This window comes from Dipodomys ordii, unplaced genomic scaffold (genome assembly GCF_000151885.1).
Source record: "Dipodomys ordii isolate 6190 unplaced genomic scaffold, Dord_2.0 Scaffold3, whole genome shotgun sequence".
Classification (NCBI taxonomy): Eukaryota; Metazoa; Chordata; class Mammalia; order Rodentia; family Heteromyidae; genus Dipodomys; species Dipodomys ordii.
In genome coordinates this window covers 37,058,202-37,081,927 of record NW_012267219.1, presented here as the reverse complement: position 1 = coordinate 37,081,927, position 23,726 = coordinate 37,058,202, and the positions used below count along the sequence as shown (strand labels likewise).

The 23,726-nt window shown below is 36.6% G+C and overlaps 1 protein-coding gene across 2 annotated transcripts in view; it reads right to left on the bottom strand.

The window, feature by feature from the left end:
* The window catches only part of Ric8b (RIC8 guanine nucleotide exchange factor B), a 104,391-nt gene that overhangs the window by 73,436 nt on the left and 7,229 nt on the right, over nt 1-23,726 (bottom strand). For both annotated transcript variants that reach the window (XM_013023068.1, XM_013023060.1), the window contains exon 2: nt 22,433-22,480. In XM_013023068.1, the coding sequence (XP_012878522.1) occupies nt 22,433-22,480 (48 nt within the window). The remainder of the gene's footprint in view (nt 1-22,432; nt 22,481-23,726) is intronic.

Genomic DNA, 23,726 nt, shown 5'->3' with positions numbered 1-23,726 from the left:
CTGACATCACATTTAATCCTAATATATTTTAAATATCAGGCTAAATATAGTACTAAGTAGAAGGCAATCTGAATTATAGCTACTCCATTCCCAGAAGTAAATACTATTTATTAACACTTCAGGATTGGTTCACAACTGGTTCACAGAATGTACTCTTATAAAATAGTTAAGAAAGTGCATTTCTGTTAGGTTTTAGTTCTTCTGAATTTACAGTTCTATAGCAGTAGTTTCATACTTCAGAAACCTAAGCATCCTCTTTAGCTAAGATCTAATAATACTTATCATTAGATAACCTCAGAGAAGAACTTCTGCTGCCAAACTGATAAAAGTTAATCCAACAGTTGGGACCCAAAGAGTGCAGCTAGAATATAGTATGCAAAAAGATGATCCTACTATATAAACTAACTGCATAAAAGTGGTCCCATTGGATGAAGGTAGCAAAAAGTCCTTTTTCTCTGGGCAGTACTCATGGCTTGAGCTCAAAGGAGACAGGATTTTAGTTCTTGGTGTTGAGTACAGATTATATAAATGTATCTGGTAGTCCTAGATCCAAATCTAGCTACCACTATCCAAGAAAAAAAATTCTTTTTAGATAGTCCCATGAGTGTACTCTAGTTATTTTTTTAAGTAACTATACCATTGTCATATTTAATAATCACCAATAATTTCTTCAGAATTCACTATCAGCTTTCTTTACATGTGGCAGGCCTGAGTCTCTCAATCTTAGCTTTATACATAGAGCAAGAAAAGATAACTATTCTATTGTTGGACATTTCCATACTCCATTGAATTTTATAAAAAAATCAACACCACCACAAAGATAAGATTTTACAAATTTTCTGTGACCCTACCATCACACTGAAACTCTTTAAAAAGAGGCTATATAAGGTCAAGCATTATGGACTGATCGGCATCTCAGACCACGTGCAACTTCTTGGTGCAGGTTTGTTTTAAATGTAAATATGTTCTCTAAATTAAAAATGTTTGCAACAGTGCCAACTCCTATCCCTGCCACACCTGAAGGGACTTCCTTTTAATGTTTTAATATTACCATAAAAACAGTTTTAAAAAATGAATGTTATTTGAGGGTGGAGGGAAATATAGCATGCCTATTATTGGAACTATATAGAATGATATAGGATGGGGAAATGTTTCTTCTATTTCACATTTAAGACAAAATATATAGTCTACATAATATTTCATAAATGGATATTGCGAGGGTGAAATCAGATCACTTTTAGTTCTATATAATTTTGTTCAGGAAAGAAGTCATCTACCTTCCTAATTAAATTGAGAAATAAAGAATAAATACATAATAAAATATTAATGTATGAATGTAGAGTTATATATATCTGCATATATATTTTTATTCCCCTTTTTTCTCAATCAAAACAATAACATTTTGAATTAGTGGAAATACTTTCTAACTTAGGAACTTTTCACTTTAGAGATCAGGTTTTAAGAACAAATTAAAGTCAAGGAACCAAGGATAAGTATGCTTATAAAGGACAATTATAAGACAGTCTTAGAAAAAGCACTTTTTAAATGTCCATAAAATCGAACTACAATGTCCAACAGCAGGTCCCAAGCAGTTCTCTAGTGCCAATGCCAGGGATTTCCAGAAAAAAATTCACATTTTTCTTCTGAACTGAAACTAGAATAGACAACAGCAGTGGCTCTGAAACTTCAACATGCATTATAATTGCCTAAAGGACTTGTTAAAACACAGATAGTTACACCTCACCCCAAGTTTCTGATTCAGCAGATGTGAGGTGATTCTTCAGAACTAAGAATTTTATCATGTTTTCAGATAATGCTGCTGCTGGTGGTTCAGAAACCATACTCTGACAGCTACTGAATTGCAGTTAGCAACAAACTGACACGATTTGGAAGTTAGAGCAAACTGAGGGTAACTGGACAGATACATGCAGAAAAGCAGGTAGATGAGCACAAAAATAGGTAGAGAAGAAAATGAAGAGGCTTAACAACAGCTTCAAAATAAGCCTTAGAAAGAGTAGAGTCCCAATGAGTAAACATGGTAGTAAGCCATGCTATGCTGAAGGAACAGCAGGGAAGTCTCAAGATAAACCATGTCTCAGGACATACCCTGGTCAATTCAGAACACACAGAGAAGAAAGGCTAGATAGATGTAACAAAAGACAGCAGTAGGAAAGGTAACAGTGGGCTTATTTCAGCTGTGGGCAACAAGTATTTATGGAGGGTATTTGAAGAGGGAGAAATGGCTTAGGAAGAGTAACTCAATTTTAAAAATTCTTGTAAATAGCTAGGGATGTGGCTCAATGGTAGAGTGCTCATCTGGGTTTTAGCCTCAGTACTACAAATAACAACAAAAAACTTAAAGGACAAACACACACACACACAAACACACACACACTCACACTCATGAGAACCAAATGCTGATAGGGAAAAAAAGAACAAGGACATGGAAGCAGTGCATGCTCTCAGATGAAGTAATCATAAAGAATACCACCTTTTGAGTCTTCTTACTTGACGTACAAAGCACAATTTTTTTTTTTCTCCTAAGTTTCTAACTTGGATAACTTGGTCAATGGTGGTATCATTTACTTCTGAGTTAGGGAATTTATTTTCTAAACTGACAACAAAGTTGCCTGATAAAATAGTATCCAGGTAGACACATCAAATAACATATATCCAAAGTCATGAATTTGGAAGAAGTCAGATCCTTTATCCCAAAACTTATAGTCAACTATTTATTTCCACATATCATTGACAAAGATACAGTAACTAATTCCTGTCTGAACCTCTGCCTTTTCTCATTATTTCCGATACTTAGAATGCCTTCCAACCCTGACCTTCCTTCATTATTCCTATCTTCAAAACAAATGCCATCTTTTTCACTATCCCTCAGCAAGAAGAAATCTCTTCCAGATCTAAATTCAGAGTACTTAATCTCTATTATTGTCTAGAACTTAACACCTCTGACCTTGAATTACATTTATGGAGTCTTATCTTTCCCATCAACTTGTGGATTTGTCTGGTAGTTTTGCTCTTCCCTATTTGCTGTCAAATACATGGAACACACACACACACGCACACACATATACACAGTATCACACTTTCCAAGTAGCTTGTGTTATAATGTCCTAACATTTAATGGGACATTAAAACTCCAGATTCAATTCCCAGCTGCCACTTTAGGACTGAATAAAATGGCCAATTTTAATTTTTTTCACCTGCAAAATGGGTATAATATCTATTTTATAGGGTTGTTGGGAGGATTAAAAGGAATTATTGAGTATATACTACTTTTTAAAAAGTCAATAATAAACGTTATTTATCATATCACTGTAGTTACAACACATATACCATTATTAGTTATCAACACTCAGAAACTGCAACGTATTATAGAGTATATGAATTTCAACTGTCAGACAGATGTGACTTTGCTATTTATTTCCTGTGAAATCTAGGCAAGTTATATGGTATCTCTAAACTTCAGTTTCATTACCTGTAAAATGAGGATGATACTCTGTAAAACAATGTTTTAGTAAATGAGACAATGGTATATAATAAGAGCTAAAGTGATATACTTCCAAGAACAATACTTGTAACAGGACCTTAATCAATAACAGTATCTTTAAGGATAATGCTTATTTAAGAAAGCTTATTTTTTCTGTTTGAAAAAAATAAGCCATGTACATCTGACATAGTATCAGTTCTCTCTCACACGATTGCTTATCAAAAGGATTTAATGAGCAGAGGGTGTCAGAATTTTGAAATCTTAGTCAATGAGATTCAGGTAGAAAGTAGTAGATTGATTTAGAATTAAGATGGGCTAATGATTGAGAATTGAAACAACAGAATTAAGATGGGCTAATGATTGAGAATTGAAACAACAGTGAAAAGAGAAAGTGAGCTCTGAAGAAGACAAGGACTAATGTTTCTTATTTACAAGAAACAAGAAAATGTAATAACTTTCCAGTTCAAACTAGAAAGGAGGGCAGGGTACACACAGCACAGGCACTGAGTTCAACTTGGCAGTAACCCTAGGATAACTAGACAAGAGCCAAAGAACCAAACTAAATGAGTGCAATTATCAGAATCAGAGTGTTAAGAGTTAAAAGGGGCTATGGTGACCACTTAGTATTAACAAACACTAGAAGCATAAAAGGTTCTAATAAAAATGGGTTTGTTGGGAAAGAAGTTTGAAAGTTATGTACTATAGGGAAAAAATTGTTTAATTTACTTTTCCTTAACTTAGTTGACCACAAAACCTTAAAAAAATCTATTAACATACTTGGGACAAAGTAATATTTTGTTCCATAATACAAAAGCGGACTTGCAGAGAGACTACATAATTTGCTTAAAGCCGTACAGAAAGTTACAGAGGAAAGAGGACTCAATGCTTATTTGACTCTCAGTTATCCTTCCTTTTCATTCTAATGATCTGTGGTACTATATAGGATATAAAGCAAACATGCATATTCTTAATATTAAAAGTGATTCTGAGTTCATCTAGGCCTGTGAAAGGAAATACTGAGGATGGATATTTTTTTCCTCCTTAAACTGAAGCAAACCTTTAAGCACAGTTTGTTTCTCATTTTTTAAATGTTTCTGTTCTATTTTTCTCATAGTGAAACACCTATACTTATAGTCAGCCACTTTCTCTTTAATAAGCATGGACTTTCCTCCTGCTTTCCTCATTCTGACTACAGCATTAGCCACAAGCTTAATATTTACTCTCACTCTAGTCGAGCAGTACTCTAACAGAGATGGGATAGGACCCTGCTCTTAAAATAGGCTATGTACATCCATTTTGGAGATGTGGCCTAGTACTGTGCATACTTAAAGTCACAGGATACCCTACTACACCTTCTTGAAGTCAAAGATTTTTGGGGGTGAAGGGATTTCTACATGAACATATACACATCTTATAAACCATAAGTCACATAAATTTTAAGACTAAAAAAAAAGAGACAGTCAAATATAGTTATGGCAGGCAAGCTCCCTCATATCTTCCTAGCCTCTCAAGTTACGACTACACTCTTCTCTGATAGATGTCAGTAGATATGTATTCCATGGAGATCTAATTTTAGTTCTTAACTAGAGCTGAAGGTCAGCCACCTAAATCTGATAGTTCTAAACTTTTGTCCTCTTCACACAGTGAGCAAGCTAGCAAGCAAGCAAGAGAAAATGACAAAAGGGAGGAAGCAGAGGAAAGATGAGAGCTTACTATAATAGTTGGAAATAAACTTCCTATAATTACTCGTTGGAATAATGTTGTCAGTGCCACAAACCCAAACTATTCAAAACTATTTTTTGAAAATACTAAACAGTTAATGGCTTACTTCCAGAATGTTAAAATGTGCTTTCAATAAAGGTTGGAAAAAAGATAATTCTGGAGGTCAAATCTGGAATTTCTCAAAATGAATCTCACATATTTGGTCACTGTGTATTTATATACTTTTTTCCACAATTGTAATTCTCACTTTTTACTTAATGGATACTATCTATCTAAATGAAGCTTAATCTTACTTCTTATATACCATTCCCAACTTCTCTTGTTATACATGTACATTTTTTAGTAATACAATCCCTTTGGCTATGTTCTATATCATGGTGAACCTGCCAAATAGACTGAAAAGAGAATTCCAAGCAACAATAATTAAACTGGTTTGGCTCAAGTTTCTTTGCTAATTAGCAGTCCTGAGAAAGACATGTTGCATCACCAAGAGACCATTAACAGATGGGAGAGACAGCTTAGGTATAAACAAAAGCATACAAAACAATCAGCTGCCCTTCCTTTCTTGACTGAGGGCAGAAAAACTTTTGTTTATCTTCAAACACAGAACTAGCCAACTCTGCTTCTCTTACTACTTAAGTGTCTTTACTTTTCAAGGAAGTCCTTTTCTTCACAATGCTTAGTAAAATTTTAGTCTTGCAAGTTAATATATTGGCAGATTCTGAAGTATCTGTATTCATTTCTTGCACATTAGAATTGACCAAATGAGAGAACATTGCCTCACAATCTTAAGTGATTTCTCAGTGTAAGCTATGGTTTGCTAATGCAGTGTATTAACAAAGCTGGACAGTGAGTATTCACATAGCAACATACACTTCACATCTTTGTGACTAATATAGATCCAAGTCCTGTGGATCTCTGGTCTCTGCATTTCTCAGTATATCAAGGTCTTTCCTATATATAATCTCTTTGGAGATTCCTTATTTTGTCTCCAATCCCATCTATCCTATCATGCTCAACCACTTACTCTACAGTAGTCTCTCCCTAAACTATTAGGTCTTACTTCTAGTAGTTCACATGTATAGATGACAGGGACTATGATGGTATACTGATCTACGGACTCAACATTTGTGTCCTGCCCTGGCCCCCCTCTATTCTTGTGTTGAAGCTTTAACCACCAATGTGATGATTTTTAGAGTTAGGGCTTTGAGGATGTAATTATAGTTAGCCAAGGTCATGAAGGTAGAGCCTTGGTCTGGTAGAGTTAGTGCCCTTGTAAAAAGAGATGCCTAACAGCTTGCTTTCTTTATCTTCAGGTAAGTGCAAACAAAGAAAACGTTAGGTGAATATATAATGAGAGAAACTGCCCACAAGTCAAGAGAAGAAGCCTCACCTTAGAATGACACCTACCTGGAGACTTCCCAGACTCCAGAATTATGAGAAATGAATTACTGCTGTTTAAGCCACCTATAGTATTTTGTTAAGACAACCTACCAAACTAAGACTGCTAAGAACACAGACAAGAGGGAATCTTTTTTTTTTTTTTGGTCAGTCATGGGGCTTGAACTCTGGGCCTGGGCGCTGTCCCTCAGCTCTTCAGCTCAAGGCAAGTACTCTACCACTTGAGCCACAGCATCACTTCCAGTTTTCTGGTGGTTTATTGGAGATAAGAGTCTCACAGTCTTTCCTGCCCGGGCTGGCTTTGAACTGTGATCCTCAGATCTCAGCCTCCTGAGTAGCTAGGATTACAGGCGTGAGCCACTAGTGCCCGGCTTAAGAGGGAATCTTAAAACTGTCTCAATGGGACAGTTTTGTGATACTAGAAGTCTTCAAAGGCACAAAAATATACTACTACTAATAATATTCTTACTTTCTAATATCTGCAAAGAACTGGTTCTAGGACCCCTCAGATACCAAAATCTGGGCATGATCAAGTTCCCACATAAAATATAGCATTTGACTATCTTCTTGTAAAAAAGGAAAAAATGAAACTTTAAATGTGTTTACTCTAGAGGTAGAAAGTTGCAGGAATTGTGCAGCAACTGAACAATGCCAGGACTCCTGACATATATATATACAGCTCCAGTGATACATGTGCCTCCAGAGATGAAAGCCACACATCTTCTTATATATTTAAAATCATGTCTAGATTACATATGATACATGATATGATGTAATTTATTTGTATCTTTTAAAGATCTGTTTTACTATATGGTTTAGGGACTAAGAAGAAATAAAAAGCCTGCACATGTTCAATAACTTTTTTCCTAAATGTTTTTGATGTAGGGTTAGTAGTAGATATAAAGCCCACAGATATGGAGGACAATTTGTATTGCAGAAAAACACAGAAACATACTACTTGGGCTCTTCTTCCTAGATCAAGTGCTTTCTGAAATTGGATCTATAGCAATTTATTTAATCTCTCTGAAGCTAAATTTTTAACTTGTAAGACAAAAATGTAAGTATCCCAGGCTTACCAAAGTTTTTAATATAGACACCTTTGAGAGAACATTTAAGATATAAAGCATCTTATATATTACTTAATGGGGAAAAATAAAAACCAAAGTAAAGTGTACCTGGATTCAAACACTAGCTCTACTCTGTGGCTATGTAATATTGAGCAGATTGCTTAAGTCACTGAAACTTCATTTATTTATATTTAAAGATGACAGTAACAACTACAGCCTATAAATATGAAAAGAAATAACATATTTTATGTTTTGATGGTATGTTTTAGGGCCTCATGCTTGAGATAGGTGCTCTACCATTTGAGCCCTGCTCCCAGGCCTATTTTGCTTTATTTTTCAGATATGTTTTTGCTTTTTTGCTCAAGGCAAGACCTAAGATCTTTTACCTTAGAGATATCTAGTGTGCCAGATGCGTGCCACCACATTCAGCATAGACTAAAATGAATACTGCCAACTTTTTCCCTAGACTAGATTCAGATTGCGATCTTTTTACCAACAGCTGGGATTACAGATGAGAGCTACTGTGCTCAGCGGCAAGATGACATATTTTAAAACTTCTAGTATAAAACTTAGGGCAGGGTAGGAAGTAAATGCCTATTTTATCACAATGTTATCCAGATGAATAATCAGATAAAGAACACTAACAAGCAAAAATTGGCTAAACAGTTTTTACTTTTTAATGGCAAAGCCACCTAAGAAAGGTAAGTGGGATATTCTAAACTTAACAATGCAATTTTCTATCAATTCTATGGCTCCTATAGTATGTATCTGGACTTTATAGTGTCCATTACTTTTAACACTGGTGTATACAGCTTGAATGTAGGCACAGCACTGAAAATGTTCCTAATTTAAAATTCAGTACATCCAAGTTATTTAAGGGAAACACATTCCAAATGACAAGCCACCTATTTTGGGTTAGTGAGCTATAAAAGAACATGACTCAAGTAATTTATAATATTAGGCAAATTGAACATATGTAAAATGACTAAGTAGTGCCAAAGTATCTTTTAATATAAAGCAATTTAACAGTGCATTAGAAGGAAGAAACAATAGGAAACTTGGCCAGAGAATATTTCTTGATATGTTGAACAGTGAATGGGGAGGAAAATGAGGTTGAGTAGCAGGAAGGCAATCTAAAGATAAGCCAAATGATAAATCACATGAACAGAGGCAGAGAGGAATATGGTAAACTAGGAGAATCAACCAAAGCAGACATAGAGTTCATATATGTGAAAAGTGTTCTAACTTAAGCTATCCAAAGCAGAGTGTCTGCTGTGACCTTCTTGTTACTACAAATATTCAGTAACTATTATGACCTTAGTGTGGGACACCTTGAGGGAATCACTATACATTAAGATACTCTGGGTCCCTTATTTCATTCTTAATTTTCTTGGGGTTAACAGGCCTACAGTAATGATCATCGTAGTCAGGAGAAGAGATAGAAGACCTACTTTGAGCCTTAGCTTTTCCACACACTGTGACCTTAGGTAAGTCTATATCTTAGTGTTTTCATCCCAACTTTTTCATCTACATCTGGGTAAACTGGAAACACTGGAAATGTCTGATTTCTGTTTTTCATCAAATTCCCTACTTTCCTTGCCATATGATCAACATTTCTAAGCAAAAATAGTGCTACTGATAAAAAAGAAACATCATTATTTCTGGAAAAAGAATATGAAGCATCTAAAAAAAAAAGCTGCACTACTTCTAAAGGTCACATTCTGCACTGCATATGGTAAGAGCTTGCTTAGACATCATTTTTGTGTATGTGGTACAGGTACTAATGATTGACCCCTGGGCCTTGTGCTGGCTTTCTTGTTAGGTAATAACTCTTAACTCTTGAGCTACATCCCTACCCTTTATTGTTTTGTTTTACAGATACGTTCTCATTAACTTTGTCTAGGATGACCTCAAGCTCATGATGCACTTGCCTCTGCCTCCTGAGTACTTGGAAGTACAGGCATGTGCTACCACACCCGGCTGACAGACATCTTCACTAGTTATCCTATGCAGTAACTTATTCTGAAGTGCCTGCCTCTCTGTTTCCTGTCAATGATGATAATCAGTTCAACAGAAAAGCTTACACTTTGCCAAGCACAAGCTCTGCACCAAATCTAAAATTCTGGATGCCTAAAATAAATAGAATTGATTCACAAGCTACACAATGAGTCAATCCAATTATTACTGAGTGGCAGTACAGTACAGACTCCCTAGGTTTGAACCATGGCTTCCACACCACTGGTTTTGACAAGTAATTGTGTACCTTTGTTTCCTTACATCTGAAATAAGCAAAATTATAGTACAAACTTTACAGCTTTGTTATGATAATGCAATCATTCATATACACAGTTTGATACTGATGGACATATAGTGTGTTAGTACTTATTTTTAAAACAACTCAAGACACAAGTCACATAACAAAGCTTATCCTATCATACAATCCCCTTGTTTTTGTATGCATACTCTCACTTGTGAAACAACCCATCATCACTAATATTAGACCATTCTCCTCTCCCAAAAGAAACCCAACACCCATTAGCAGTAAAGCCAGATTCTCCTTTTCTTAGCCACAGTCTCTGGCAGCCAGTAATGTACTTCATGCCACCACAGATCTGCTCTCCTGGACATTCTACATTAATGGAATCACACATGCAGCCTTCCATGTCTAGTTTCTTTTATTTAGTATAGTGGATGCTTTCAAGATCCATCTATCCACAGTATGAATCAGTTACTTTATTTCTATTGTCAAAAGATGTCCCATTGTATGGATGTAACAAGATGTGTTCACCCATTTATCAGCTAATGGACATTTGGACTGTTTCCGCCTTACTATGAGTAATGCTGTGGTAAACATCTTTGTCAAGGTTTTTGTTGTTGTTTGTGGTTTTTGAGGTTTGAACCAAGGGCCTCATGCTTGCTAGACAGGTGATCTACCTTTTGAACTATTTGAGCCATACCCCTAGATTTTGCTATAGTAATTTTTTGAGAGATGGTCTCAATTTTTTCCCAGGCTGGCCTAGACTGCAATCCTCCTATTTATGCTTCCTATCCTTATCCAAGAATTATGTACCACCACATCCAGCTTTTTCTGTTGAGGTGGGGTTTTGTAAACTTTTTATAGCTTGGCTGTAAATGGTGATCCTCCTGATGTCAGGCTTCTGTGGAACAAGGATTAGCTTCTACACAAATTTTTGAATGGACATATGCTGCCATTTTTATAACAACTACATTATAGCAACTCTATATACCTAGATATACAATTGCTAGATTATGTGATAACTGTTTATCTTTTGAGTAACTCCTTGATTATTTTCCAAAGTGTCTGCACCATTTTACCTTCTAACCAGCAGTGCATGAGTATTGTAATTTTTCTTTTCTCTTTTTGGGTGGGTAGGGGTCTGAGACTGGGATTCAAACTTCGTACTTGTAGCTGCTTTCACTCCTTGGCCTCCAAGTGTTTTAATTTTTCCAAGTTGGGGGGGGCGTGGCGGTGGCACAGGGATTTGAACTTAAGGTCTCACAGTATTGCTTGGCTTGTTCACAGATGAGGCTCTAGACTCTATTTGAGCCACATCTCCAGTCTTGCTTTTGTTGTTGGTGGTGGTGGTTGTGGGGCTTGAACTCTGGGCGTGGGTACTGTCCCTCAGCTCTTTAGCTTAGGCGAGCACTCTACCACTTGAGCCACAGCATCACTTCCGGTTTTCTGGAGGTAAGAGTCTCACGGACTTTCCTGCCCCAGCTGACTTTGAAATGTGATACTCAGATCTCAGCCTCCACAGTAGCTAGGATTACAGGTGTGAGCCACCAGCACCCAGCTTTAATCTGGCTTTTTTTTTTAAAACTGGAGATAAAGTCTCTTGGACTCTTCCGCCAGAGCTGGCTTCAAACTGTAATCACCCTTTTGTAATCATCCTTCTGAGTACATAGGATCAGAGGTGTGAGTTAATGTCACTCAACTACATCACTTTCTTAATAGTTATGTGGTACATTCATCTTTATGCCACTTCCAACTGCCTTAGGTACTACAGCTCAGGATTATGTTTGGAAATTTGAAATTGTCTTTGCTTTGCTTTATTCCTGGCATTGAGCTTTGTGTATGCAAGGCAAGTGCTCTCTACTATGAGCTACGTCCTCAACCCTTTTGTTTTTGAAACAAGTTTCTTTTTGTCCAAGTATGCTTTGAATTTATAATCCTCATCATGTCTCTGGCTCTCTATTGGCTGAGATTACAGGGGTGTACTACCACTCCCAGATGAAATTATTGAGTCCTCTAAGTCTAACATATTTACTTTTTTTCGTCCAAGATTGTTCCAGCTATTTTGTACCTGTTGCAATTTTACTTATATTTTAGAACTTCCTTGTCAGTTTCTATAAAGCTTCAGGCACCTGGATTTTAAAAAGGTTTGCATTGAATTTCTAGATTAACATGGAGAATATTGACATTTCAGCAAGAGTAAATCTTTCAGTCTGTGAGCATGGGATGTTTTTCTCTTCCTTTTTTTTTTGGGGGGGGGGACAGTACTAGGCTTGTCTTTCTCCACTTGTTGAACCCACCTATAGTCTTTTTTTGTTGCCAACAATTTTTGAGATAGGGCCTTGCTTCCTGCCCAGACAGGCACCTGGACCACAATCTACCTATTTTAGGTTTGTCATCATAGCTAGAATAATGGGCTTATAGTATTACTCACAGTTTCTTCCACTTCTACCTGGGCTGGCTTGAAACTGTTGTCATTCTGATCTCAGCCTTACACTAGCAACAATGATTCATGTAGTGCATCACAACCAACTGTGGGTTGAGATTGGGGATGGGAATGATAAATGCTGGAGGGGATATGGAGAAAGAGGAACCCTATTACACTGCTGATGGGAATGTACATTTATACAACCACTATGGAAAGCAGTCTGGAGGGTCCTCAGAAAGCTCAATATAGACCTCCCCTATGACCCAGTCATACCACTCCTAGGCATCTACCCTGAGCAACAGGAACCAGGATACAAGGACACGTGCACCTCCATGTTTATTGCAGCACTGTTCACAATAGCTAGGATATGGAAACAACCCAGATGCCCCACTACAGATGAATGGATCCCAAAATTGTGGTATCTATATGCAATGGAATATTATGCAGCCATTAGAAAGCATAAAATAAGGCTATTCACAGGGAAATGGATCGAACAGAAGAAATCATGTTGAGTGAGGTAAGCCAAGAGCAAAGAGACAAATGGCACATGGTCTCCCTGATAAGTAGATGTTAAATCCAAAATGTAAGGAGATACGACAAAGTAAACAAGACTTGAGAAACAAAGAACCTCCACTCATCTGGTCAAATCATTACTAAATGACCCCATGCTGATTACCACATATACAGTATATATATATGTGCACTACAACATTTTGTAGTTTTCAACACTACTTGGGAGTATCATTGTAAGACAATGAGGTGCAAAATGTTACTCCTGTTCCCTTTCAAATATTATTATTTGTGTATATCTATAAATGTGCAAACCAATATATTATAATCATTGTTTCACATACATTTGTCTTTCAAAGAAGCTGAGAGCAAAGTAGGCATACAGTTAGAACTTTTGTTATATTAGTCTTTTTACTTATCATTTCTGATTCTCCTGATTCATTCTTGCTGATTCTAGTTACCATCTGGTGTCACTTCCTTAATTCAACAGTTTGCTCACATTCATTTTTGTTTTATATTTTGGCAAATGTTATATTCCTTTATGTTATTGGTTTAACAACACATTATATACATGTTTTATTCAAATGTTTAAAATATCAGGAGAAGGGAAAAGACATGTAGTTATATCGACTTTTACAATTAGCTAATTACTTTAACTACGTTCTCTATTTTTTGCTGTTATTGTGGAGGTTATCTGCTTTCAATCTGAAGGACTTATTTTAGCACTTCTGGTAAAGTGAGCCAGTTGTCAACAAATTTAGTTGTGTTTAAATCTGGACATGCCTTTAATTGCTTAAGCCACAAGCAAGTGACTCATATCTGTAATCCGAACTACTAGAGAGGCTAAGAATGGGAGGATTTTGGTTCGAGGCCATTCCAGGAATACCTCTTCTCAACCAATAGCTGGGCATGTGGTACATGCCTGTCATCCCAGCTACGCTAGAGACTGAGATTAGGAGGATTATGGCTTGAGGCCAGTCAGGGTAGAAAAAATATACAAGATTTCATCTCAAGGTTAGGGCATGGTGATACACATCTGTCATGCCAGCTCCAATGGGAAGTGTAAAATAGACTGATTGCAGGCACAGGGGAGAGCAAGACCTGATTTCAAAAATAACCAATGCAGAAAAAAATGGCTGTAAGTGTGGCTCAGAGGTACAATGCTTGCCTAGCAAGCACAAGGCCAAGTTCAATACACACACACACACACACACACACACACACACACACACACACACACACACACGATATAAGACTCTTGGTTAAGGTTTTTCTCTTTGAGCATGTTATCCCCCTACATCTTGCCTACATTTCTGATGAGAACTCAGCTGTGAATCTTCTTGAGGTTCTTTTTTAAGTAATGAGTCATTTTCCCCTTACTGCTTTCAACATTTTCTCTTTGTCTTTGTCTTTAGCATTTTTCTATGATGTCACTATTCTTAAATTTCTTTTTGAGTTCAGTGAACTCCCTGAATGTGCAGATTTCCAATAAATTTTAAAGAGTTTTCAGCCATTATTTCTCAAACATTTTATTTTTTCTCTCTTCTGGAACTCTCATTATGTATATGTTAGGTATACATGCTGTCCCATATTTTTCTAGGAAATTCTTCAGTTTTTTAAATTCTTTTTTTCTGTTCTTCATCTGTTTATTGAGTTTGCTTCAGGTGTGATTATCCTTCCTCTTGCCTGTTTACACTATTGAATGAACTTTTATTCTAGTTGCTATACTTTACTCATCTTTCCAGAGTGCCCTTATGGACTAAAAAACAAGCTTGCATTTCTGAACTGATACAGACTTTTTTTTATAGTATTGATTACTTTTTAAAATATAGTTGCCTTTGGTTGCCTGAATATTTACATGACTACTTTGAAGTCTTTGTTAAATCTGGCACCTGTCAAATCTCAGGCAATTTCTCTTGTGTGCTTTTTTTCCTGTGTAGGGGTTGTTACTTTCTGTCTCCGCATGCCTCATACTTTGGAGGGAGAGAGTGGGCATTTTATATAATATATTGTAGCAGCCCTCACAACCCATTGTCTCAGGACTTATTTAGTGGCTGGTGGAGTTATTTTGTCCCTCTTTCCTGCCCACTGAACCCTTAATGGTACACTTTGAGGGCACACCCTTGGAGATGCTCACTGTAGTTCTGGTTTTGGCAGTTACCTCTGACTTTCTCTTTTCATGAACACACACAGTTGACCACAGTTAATTACCAGCTTTCCGATTTACTGTCCTCAATAAGGTCCTGGGGGAAAACTTACTCCACAGGCTGATCCAGTCCATTGGAGCTCAGTTGTTTGGGTTTTTTTTCCCCCAGTAATGAAGTTTGACCTTTGTAGTTGATGTTTTCTAGGCTGGCACTGTACCACTTGAGCCATGCCCCAGCCATTTATTTTTGATTAGGTCTTGTGGTTTTGCCCTGGCAGGTTAGACTGTGATCCTATATGTCACTCACTCTCAAAGCTAGAATTTAAATGTAAACCACTACTCCCAGCTTACCGATAGAGTGAGGTCTCACTAACTTTTTGCCAGGGCTAGCCTCAAACCACAATCCTTCCAATCTCTGCCTCCTAAGTAGATGGGCTAAGAGGTATGAGCTATAGTGCCCAGACTGTTAGGGCTTTTTAGAGGAGGCAACTGCTATGGTCAGCAATTGAAATTTGTCCTAACTACATAATTTGAAATTTGTTCTTCCCCAGCTATCTCTTTCCTCTTTGTCTCTAGCAAACTAGATAACCTTCACATGAACTATACCTCCAATGAACCTATTATCTACCACCAACTGCTTTTCATCACAACCCCCACCCTTAGGTGTAAATTTCTAGCTCTAGTGTATAAGAAGTTATTTCCTTTGAGGAGACATTCAGACCTTTTATTAGCCTTGCTTCTCTCACTGGGTAAAATTTCTAAGCCCTGGTTATGATGCTGGAGGTAGGAACAATAGCATGCATCTTTTGAGTAACATACCCACTTTAGAAACCTTGGTCGAGATAAGGTGCAGTGCCCCAGGTTTCCTTGGTTTGCCTTTCCTGGAGTAAAGCCATGCCCACTAGCTAAGGTAAGGACAACTTAGTAACCTTAGCAGAGTAGCTAAAAGTATGGCCCCCATTTTATAAGGATGGGCCAAATGGAAAGAAAAAGAACCCATTACTCAGCTCTACTCATCCAGAATTCATTTCAGCAACACAAGGGAGCTGGAAGCAGGATGAGAAATGCTGACAATCTGTCCCTTTTGGGAAGAATGTCCTTCAGTTGAGAGCTGGGAGATAAAGGAGCCCTGTGCTCTTTGCTGTACAGTTTGTAGCAGAGTTTTTGCCTTCCTCAAAGGAGAGAGAAAGGAGCCGGCTTTATCACAGGCAAACTTCCACTTTTCTCATTGAGTTTCAAATTTTCTTAAACAAGAATGTTCTTAAAAATGGACTGTAAACCCTTGGGATTATTTTCAAAGACATAAAAATGTTTATTTTTTAAAATAATCTTCATCACTGTCATTGGGGAGAAAGTATATACATACACTGTCACAGCTAGGAGATAAACCTATTGAAGAAATTTTAAATGAGAAAATGCACCTGAGTCTCTGAAGTAAAAATCAAAGACACTATTCTTATCACCTCAGACACAAACCCTACAAAAGTAATCTAAAGAGCCTGTACAGACTGCCACAGCTATGGCTTACTAAATCAGAAAAGCTGTTACATCCTTAGTCCCTTACTGTCTTGGTAAAACATCCAAAATGGAAAGTAGAGTTAGAATGATATTTAAGTTGTTTTATTAGAAGTACTACGAGGCACTCATCCAGGTTTATGAGGTAACTCAGCCTCCCCTAAGTCAAGTTATGTGCCAGATTCAAGCTAAATAGGAATTTAAAAAAATAAAAAGTTTAATAAAATAAAATAAAAAGCGCTTTTAGTAGTGTGAATATATATATATATTAAAGAGATCATGATATTGAAAATTATCTTTAAATCTACTGGTTTCAAATTATGGAGAACTATAGATGAGAGCATGTATCCAGACAGTCTATCAGGTGAAGATATCAAATAAATCTTGGGTCAAATTTATAATTCATAAAATGTTTATTTTGTTTTATTAACATTAGAGCTTGAGAATTTCAGGTGTCTAAATTAAGAATAGTTTTCAGAATAAGCATCCTCAAGCTATTCCCAAGTATGGATTCATAGTTGTGGACTGATGGTTCTATCTTGGCACCTTTTCCTCAGAAAAATCTAATAAATTTATCAGCACATTCATTTTCTATAGTCCATAATGGCAATCCTATCTTTAACTGAGAAAGTACCATACCAAACTCTATAGGCAAACAGCCAACTTAGGAATGACCACCTACAGGAATCACTGAGAAAAGATGCATGATAACAGAAAGCTCTAATATACAATACACAGTATATCCAAGTCTGGTGGGAGGTGGTAAAAAGTAGCTGAAATGGCAAAATGGACTTCTGGGTTCCTATGAACATATATGTTTCACTGAATAGACTGGCTCTAGCCTCCACTACTTTCATTTAACAGGTATTTTATAGGTGCTTATTATCTTCTACGTGTAATGGAGGAAGCTTAAAATACAAAGATAAGCAAAGGGCTCACAATCTCACCTTGGCAATTACCTAATACCTTAACAGAAGTATGGTTTACCTTCATGACTCTGAAAGTAACACTTGAAACTTGGTTATTTTAAACTTTACTCTTTTAAGAAAAATATCTTATACACAAAGATTTACCTTAGACAAAGTTTTCCAACAACTGATAAGGCTGTATTTTTATCTTGTAAATGAGAGTGCTACATTTTTTCACTCACGATATTTCTTTTACAACTTTTATTGCAATTATTATCTCTGTTGGTTTTGAGGTTGGTTTTTTTTAAGCCAATATGAGAGCTTTCATGATCTCAAGATGTGAGTTTTCAGATTATTCATCATTTCTCCTCCTCATCTACAGATTTGCATGATACATTTGTTTATGTGCTGGCAGGTAATCGCAGCCTACCAATTTAGGTAGATGATGTAAAACAAATTCCTAAATAAGCACAGGTGCATACATTCAAATATATTGTGATTCAAATACACCTGTGACTATTTGCATTCGACGCACAAATATTAGAATTGTATCTGACTTAACTCTCTTCTGGTACTGGGGTTTGAACTAAGGGTCTTGCCCTTGCTAGACTGGTGCCCTGCCACTAGAAATATGTATGCCCTGTTTTGGTTGGTTATTTCATGAACTTTTCCACCAAGGTTGATCTCAATCCTCAGTCCCTGTTCTCAGCCTCCCAAATAGCTAGAACTACAGGTGTGAGCTACTGACAATTAGCCTGACTTTATTTTGGAAAAAAAAAAATTTAAGCTCTCTAAATTGCTAGTTTCCTCTACTATCTTCAATTAAGGTTAGTAACCTAAATGGTGTCACTAGATCTGAAATAAGAGATGAAACAAGGTACTGGATCATAATTTCAAGTCTTCTGAAACATTCCTTAAATAGAAATAAGAGAAAGCTATGGAGCAATGAATAGTAAGAAAGCTGCATATAATAGATAATCTGTTGTGGCTTTTTTTTGTTTTTAATTTGAGACTCCATCACTTACTATTGGTACAGGTATAAGCAAGCTATCATTCATGTCAGTCAGTTTCTTATCCATGAAATAGAAGTGGTGATATTTTCACTAACAGCACTAATAGTAAGAAGTGAATCTTTGTAAAAGTACAAACTATTATGTAAATCTCAGGAAATTAGGATTAACATTCACTTATAACCATATCCTAAATAGGTCTGATCAAGTTTTATTAAGCAAGTTTTAATAATCAAGTATTTTAAAGTATACAGTACCCTTATATTAGATCCATGTTGTCACAATGTTTTCTTTTTACGTATTAATGTGCTTTCAGAGAGATAGCACTATACTTTATTGAAAGGGATTCTGCTGTTACCAAGTGGTTGCTGACAGAAAGGCTTCCAAAAACACATTTACGAAAAAGAAAAAGAGAACTAGGACAACAAAATTAATTGTGTAGTAATTTTAATTCCTTTTATTTTAAGCTTGGGCTTAATGTAGAGAAGTAACTACTGTTCAGTGTGTCTCTACAAAGAGCACTTAAAACACTGTTAGGGTAGCTGTTAGATCCTTTTGAACTGTCCATTGAAAAAGAGCCTGAGGCTAGAGATTAGAGGCTCAGATCTGTAATTCTAGCTACAAAGGAAGTTGAGATTTGAGGATCCCAATTCAAACCAGCCCAGACAAGAAAGTCAGTGAGACTCAATTCCAACTAGCAACTAAAAACCAAAAACCCAGAAGTGGAGGTGTGTTTCAAGTGATAAGAGTACCAGCCTTGAGTGAAAAAGCTAAGAAACAGTGACCCGACCCAGAGTTTAAGGCCTAGTATTCCCACAATCCCTAATGGTTTTAACCCTTAGAGATTCAAATGGATTTGTTTGCCAACACTTTTCCATTAATGAAGACTACCTAGTTTGGTCCCTAATTAAGCTTGTTTATAACAGATCTTGCAGGAAGCAGAAATCTATACACTACTTGGTGAAATAAACACTAATGCAGAAGTTACTCTCTCCAGAGAACTAAAAGTAGCAAAGGACAATCTACCCACTCACCCAACCTGATCTCTGGATCAAAAATGTTAGAAAAAAATTATGTGTACAGAATATGTACCTCCTTTTAAAAAAATGTTTCTTAAACAATATGGTATAGCAACTATCTACAAAGCACTGACATAGTTTTGGGTATTATAAGTAATCTAGAAATGGATTTAAATCTATGAGGAGATATATGCAAGTTACCTGTTTTGTTTTGCTTGATAGAAGTTTAAGCACTCCTAGTTGCTAATTTCTTTTGCTATATTCCAGTTCAAGTCTTGTTTCCTAAATGATGTCTCAAGGTACAAAAAAGGACCAAACAAGGTTGTGGGTCACAATTTCCTATGTAAATCGTGTATCACTTTATATAAAGAACAAGGATGTCTGTGAGTTTTAGTGTCCTGGGGGAAGGTTGTCCTGAAACAGACATCATGTAGATGCTGAGGGGATGAAAAGACTTAGAAAATGTAAGGATTTTCTGTTTCACAAAATAAATATGCTTTTACTAATAGCTATGAGAAATTTCTTCTTCTCAACTAAAATTTAGATGGGGTATGAAGATCTCTGTCTTAATGTACTTATTTTGACAAGTAAAAGAACTATAGAAGATATTATAAATCTTTCTTTCTTTCTTTTCTATTCTTTTCTTTCTTTGCTGCTGATCCTGGGCTTTGAACTCAGGGCCAGGGTGCTTTTTTGCTCAAGGCTAGTACTTCTACCATTTGAGTCACAGGTCCACTTCTGGCTTTTTGGTATTTAATCAGGGGTCAGTCTCATGGATTTTCCTGCCTGGGCTGGCTTCAAACCATGATCCTCAGTTCTCAGCCTCCTGGTAGGTATCACCAATACTGGGTGATACCATGAAGGATGAGTTCTCCCAACTAAAGAAATAGCAGTTGCCTTCTGTTTAAATAGCTACTGTGAGTTTGTTGAATAATGTATTCTTTTTATTTCTTTGCTTTCCCCTCCCATCCTTTCTCCTACTAGCATGTAATAGTATTTGTCCCACTTTTTAGTATATCATCATGTTCCCTTATATAAATGGGCAGTTTTCTTCAGATACTCTTCAGATACAACAAAATTGCTTTGAATTTTTTGCTATTTATCTACAATGTTTTAATAAATAACTTATTTACTTCGGTTCAATCTACACACAGAATAGATTTCTAAATGACAGTTTGGCCAATAGCATCTGTAATTTTGGTGGATCCTGTCATTTTCTCCACTTCAGGGGTTGTGCCATTCTGCATTTCTACTTAATGTACATAGTTTTTAAGACCACCTATAAAAATATATACACTGGACCTATTCCCAAATTCTAAGTCCATAGATAATAGATTGGTCCTGAGCAGGCCTGTCTTGGGAAAAACCCAAAGAGCACATTCCAGGTTGACAATCTCGAGTCATCTTATTTACATTGTTTAAATCAAAAAGAGAGTCTCCTGAAATCTCTGAAGTTTATACTCCATGGGTCACTCACTCAGTAAATATTTTTGAATAGTTGTGTATTAGGCTTTCCAGATATTGAGGATATAAATAATAGTACCTTGCTATCAGGAGTCCTCAGGGACTTAGGTTCAGAGACATAGATATGTAATATGAAATAAGGTATTCGTGTTAGATTTACATGAAATAGTATGGAAACATTGAAGAGGATAACTTTACCCTAACTGGACTGCAAAGGAGGTTTGCTGGGCAGGAAGAATTAACTCCTGGGGAGGAACTACCATGTAAAAAGGAAAAAAAAATACAAGATTGCAAAAAGAAAAAAAATAGGCATAAAAGATGCAAAAATAGGAAGAACAAGGACATATATGGATGTGTAACTATAAACATTTTATGCGAAAGAAATAGGCTGCAAAAGTACACAGAGATCAGATCAGAGTGAGTACCTAGTGTGTCACATTAAGAAGCATAAATTTCACTCTGTAGGCAAAGAAAGTCACTGAAGGGTTTTAGGGCTAAGAATGAGACGGTCAGATTGCTGTTACAACTTATGGATGATCAACCAGAAGGGCATGTAACTGGAAAATAAAAGACCAGTTAGAAAACTGATGTAGTAATCTAGACGAAGGCTTGAATTGAAAGAAAAGTTAAGGAAGAATAGATTGAAGAAATTTTAGGAGGCAAAATAAGACAGGTATACATATTGGATATAGGGATAGAAGTCAATGAAAGGATGATTTCAAAGTGTTATTAATCCACTATCAGTAAAGTACTGTTTATAAGATTTTTTGTTTCCAGCAACAATGACAGTTTCATGCTGATTCAGATATACTTTCTGACCTGACTTTGGCACTTATGAGGCTGGGATAGATGTAGGGAGCCCTGCAATGGGAAAACTAGTAAGTTTATCCTTAGTAGCATCATGCTTTAAATAACCAATTAAAAGCAACCACAGGCAACCTCAATAGGCAAGCATATATCACATGTTCACATTTCAGATACACACTCTCTTATGGTAACTCCTCTATGGGTGAAATCGTTGAACTCCTTTTCCCTCTCTGCTTACGCCAGTGATGAAATGACTGCTAACAGCATAAATAACTGCAGTCTGAGAAGACTATGTAGTTGAGAGAAAACAGTATAACAGCTGCTTCCCCAAAATGTAACCTGCTGGGTCACCCTTTACATCAGGAAGGTATTTGGACAACATGGAATATGGCTACCATATAAAGGCAACCTTTTCCTTTGATGTGTGAGATTCTAATAGTGCCGTGGGGATGGAGCAGGAGGGAGCTATGTATAACCCATGTTAAACCTGGCCCTTCTCTTTCTTTCTGGGGTTTCTAAAAAACAAACTGAAGGGAAACAAAAAACAACTCAACAATCATCAGATGGAAAAAGGCCAACTGCTTAAAAAGTCAAGAATGAAATAACAGAGGGTTGTTGTGTGTAGGAGAGGAGGGGGCCGGGGAAAAAGACAGACAGACAAAGTAACATTAAAACTTACCTTTCTTTTATCTTCATCTGTTGGTTCAAATTTGAAAGTAGCCCTATGCTGAGGGGAAAAAGGAAACAGCGTCATTTTAAATACATAGATTTTGACTGCTTTTCTTTTTCAACAAAATACATGACATAATCTTCCTTGTAAAAATGTTGCTTTCCCATATCACAATATTTTTATTAAAGAGACAGGCATATAAATAAATGATCACTATAACAGAAATACATACAAAGGAGTACAGAGACTCAAGCCAGTAACTGTCAAGGAAAACTTGGGTTACATAGCATAGATACAGAACCTGGACCTTGGGAGGGATAAATAGTAGTATGTCAGGAGACAAACAGCACAAAAATAAAGGCTTAGGTGTGTGAAACTGTCATGAAACAATCAGCTCTGTGAGACTGTTATATGGGACACATGTTAAGGGACAGGATTCAGAGGAGGATGAGAATGGAGAAATAGACTGGACTGAGATTTTAAAAGGCTTTCCAATCTTAATCAGTTTACATTTTCTTTCTTTCTTTTTACTATGCCATAAAAAAGTCATCAGATAAAACCTTGATATTTAGAGAGTCACCCTGAATGAATGAGAGTTTAAGTCATGGCTCTACCACTTAACTAGCTGTGCTCTCAAGCAAGTAACTATGACTGGGCTTCTCATATGAAAACAGAGAGGGACGGCACACATAAGTTCACAGGATGGTTATGAGGATCCAAACAGCTATGGCATTTAAAACACCACCTCACTGCCTGGCATATACTAAATACTCAGGTTATCATGATGATGATGATGATGATGCCAATGATATAGTGGGGAAAAATTATTGAAAGGGAAGAGTGTTGAGACTCTCCTGAAATGATTGGGAATGTATTTTTTACTTTGTGGTTGAATCAGAGAACAACAGAATATGTTGGCTTGCACATGAAGCGTAGTGGTATCTCTAAGAAAGGGATAAGGAGGGAAAGGGGTACCCGAAACACAGAGCACATAATTCCTCATTCTCTCAAGTTTCAGTCAGGAGAACCAGGCGTTCACAGGTGTGGTGGTACACATCTGGAATCCCAGCTACTTGGGAAGTGGAGACAGAAGAATTTGCTCAGGCAAAGTCAGCACCAGACGCTATCTGGAAAACAAACTGAAAGTACAGGGACTAGAGGGTTGTGGTTCAGGTGGTAGAATACCTGCTTAGCAAGCATGGGGTCTTGAGTTCAATTCCCAGTCTCTCTCTCTCTCTCTCTCTCTCTCTCTCACACACACACACACACACAAGAAAAACAAGTATTCTTATGATTCTTCCAT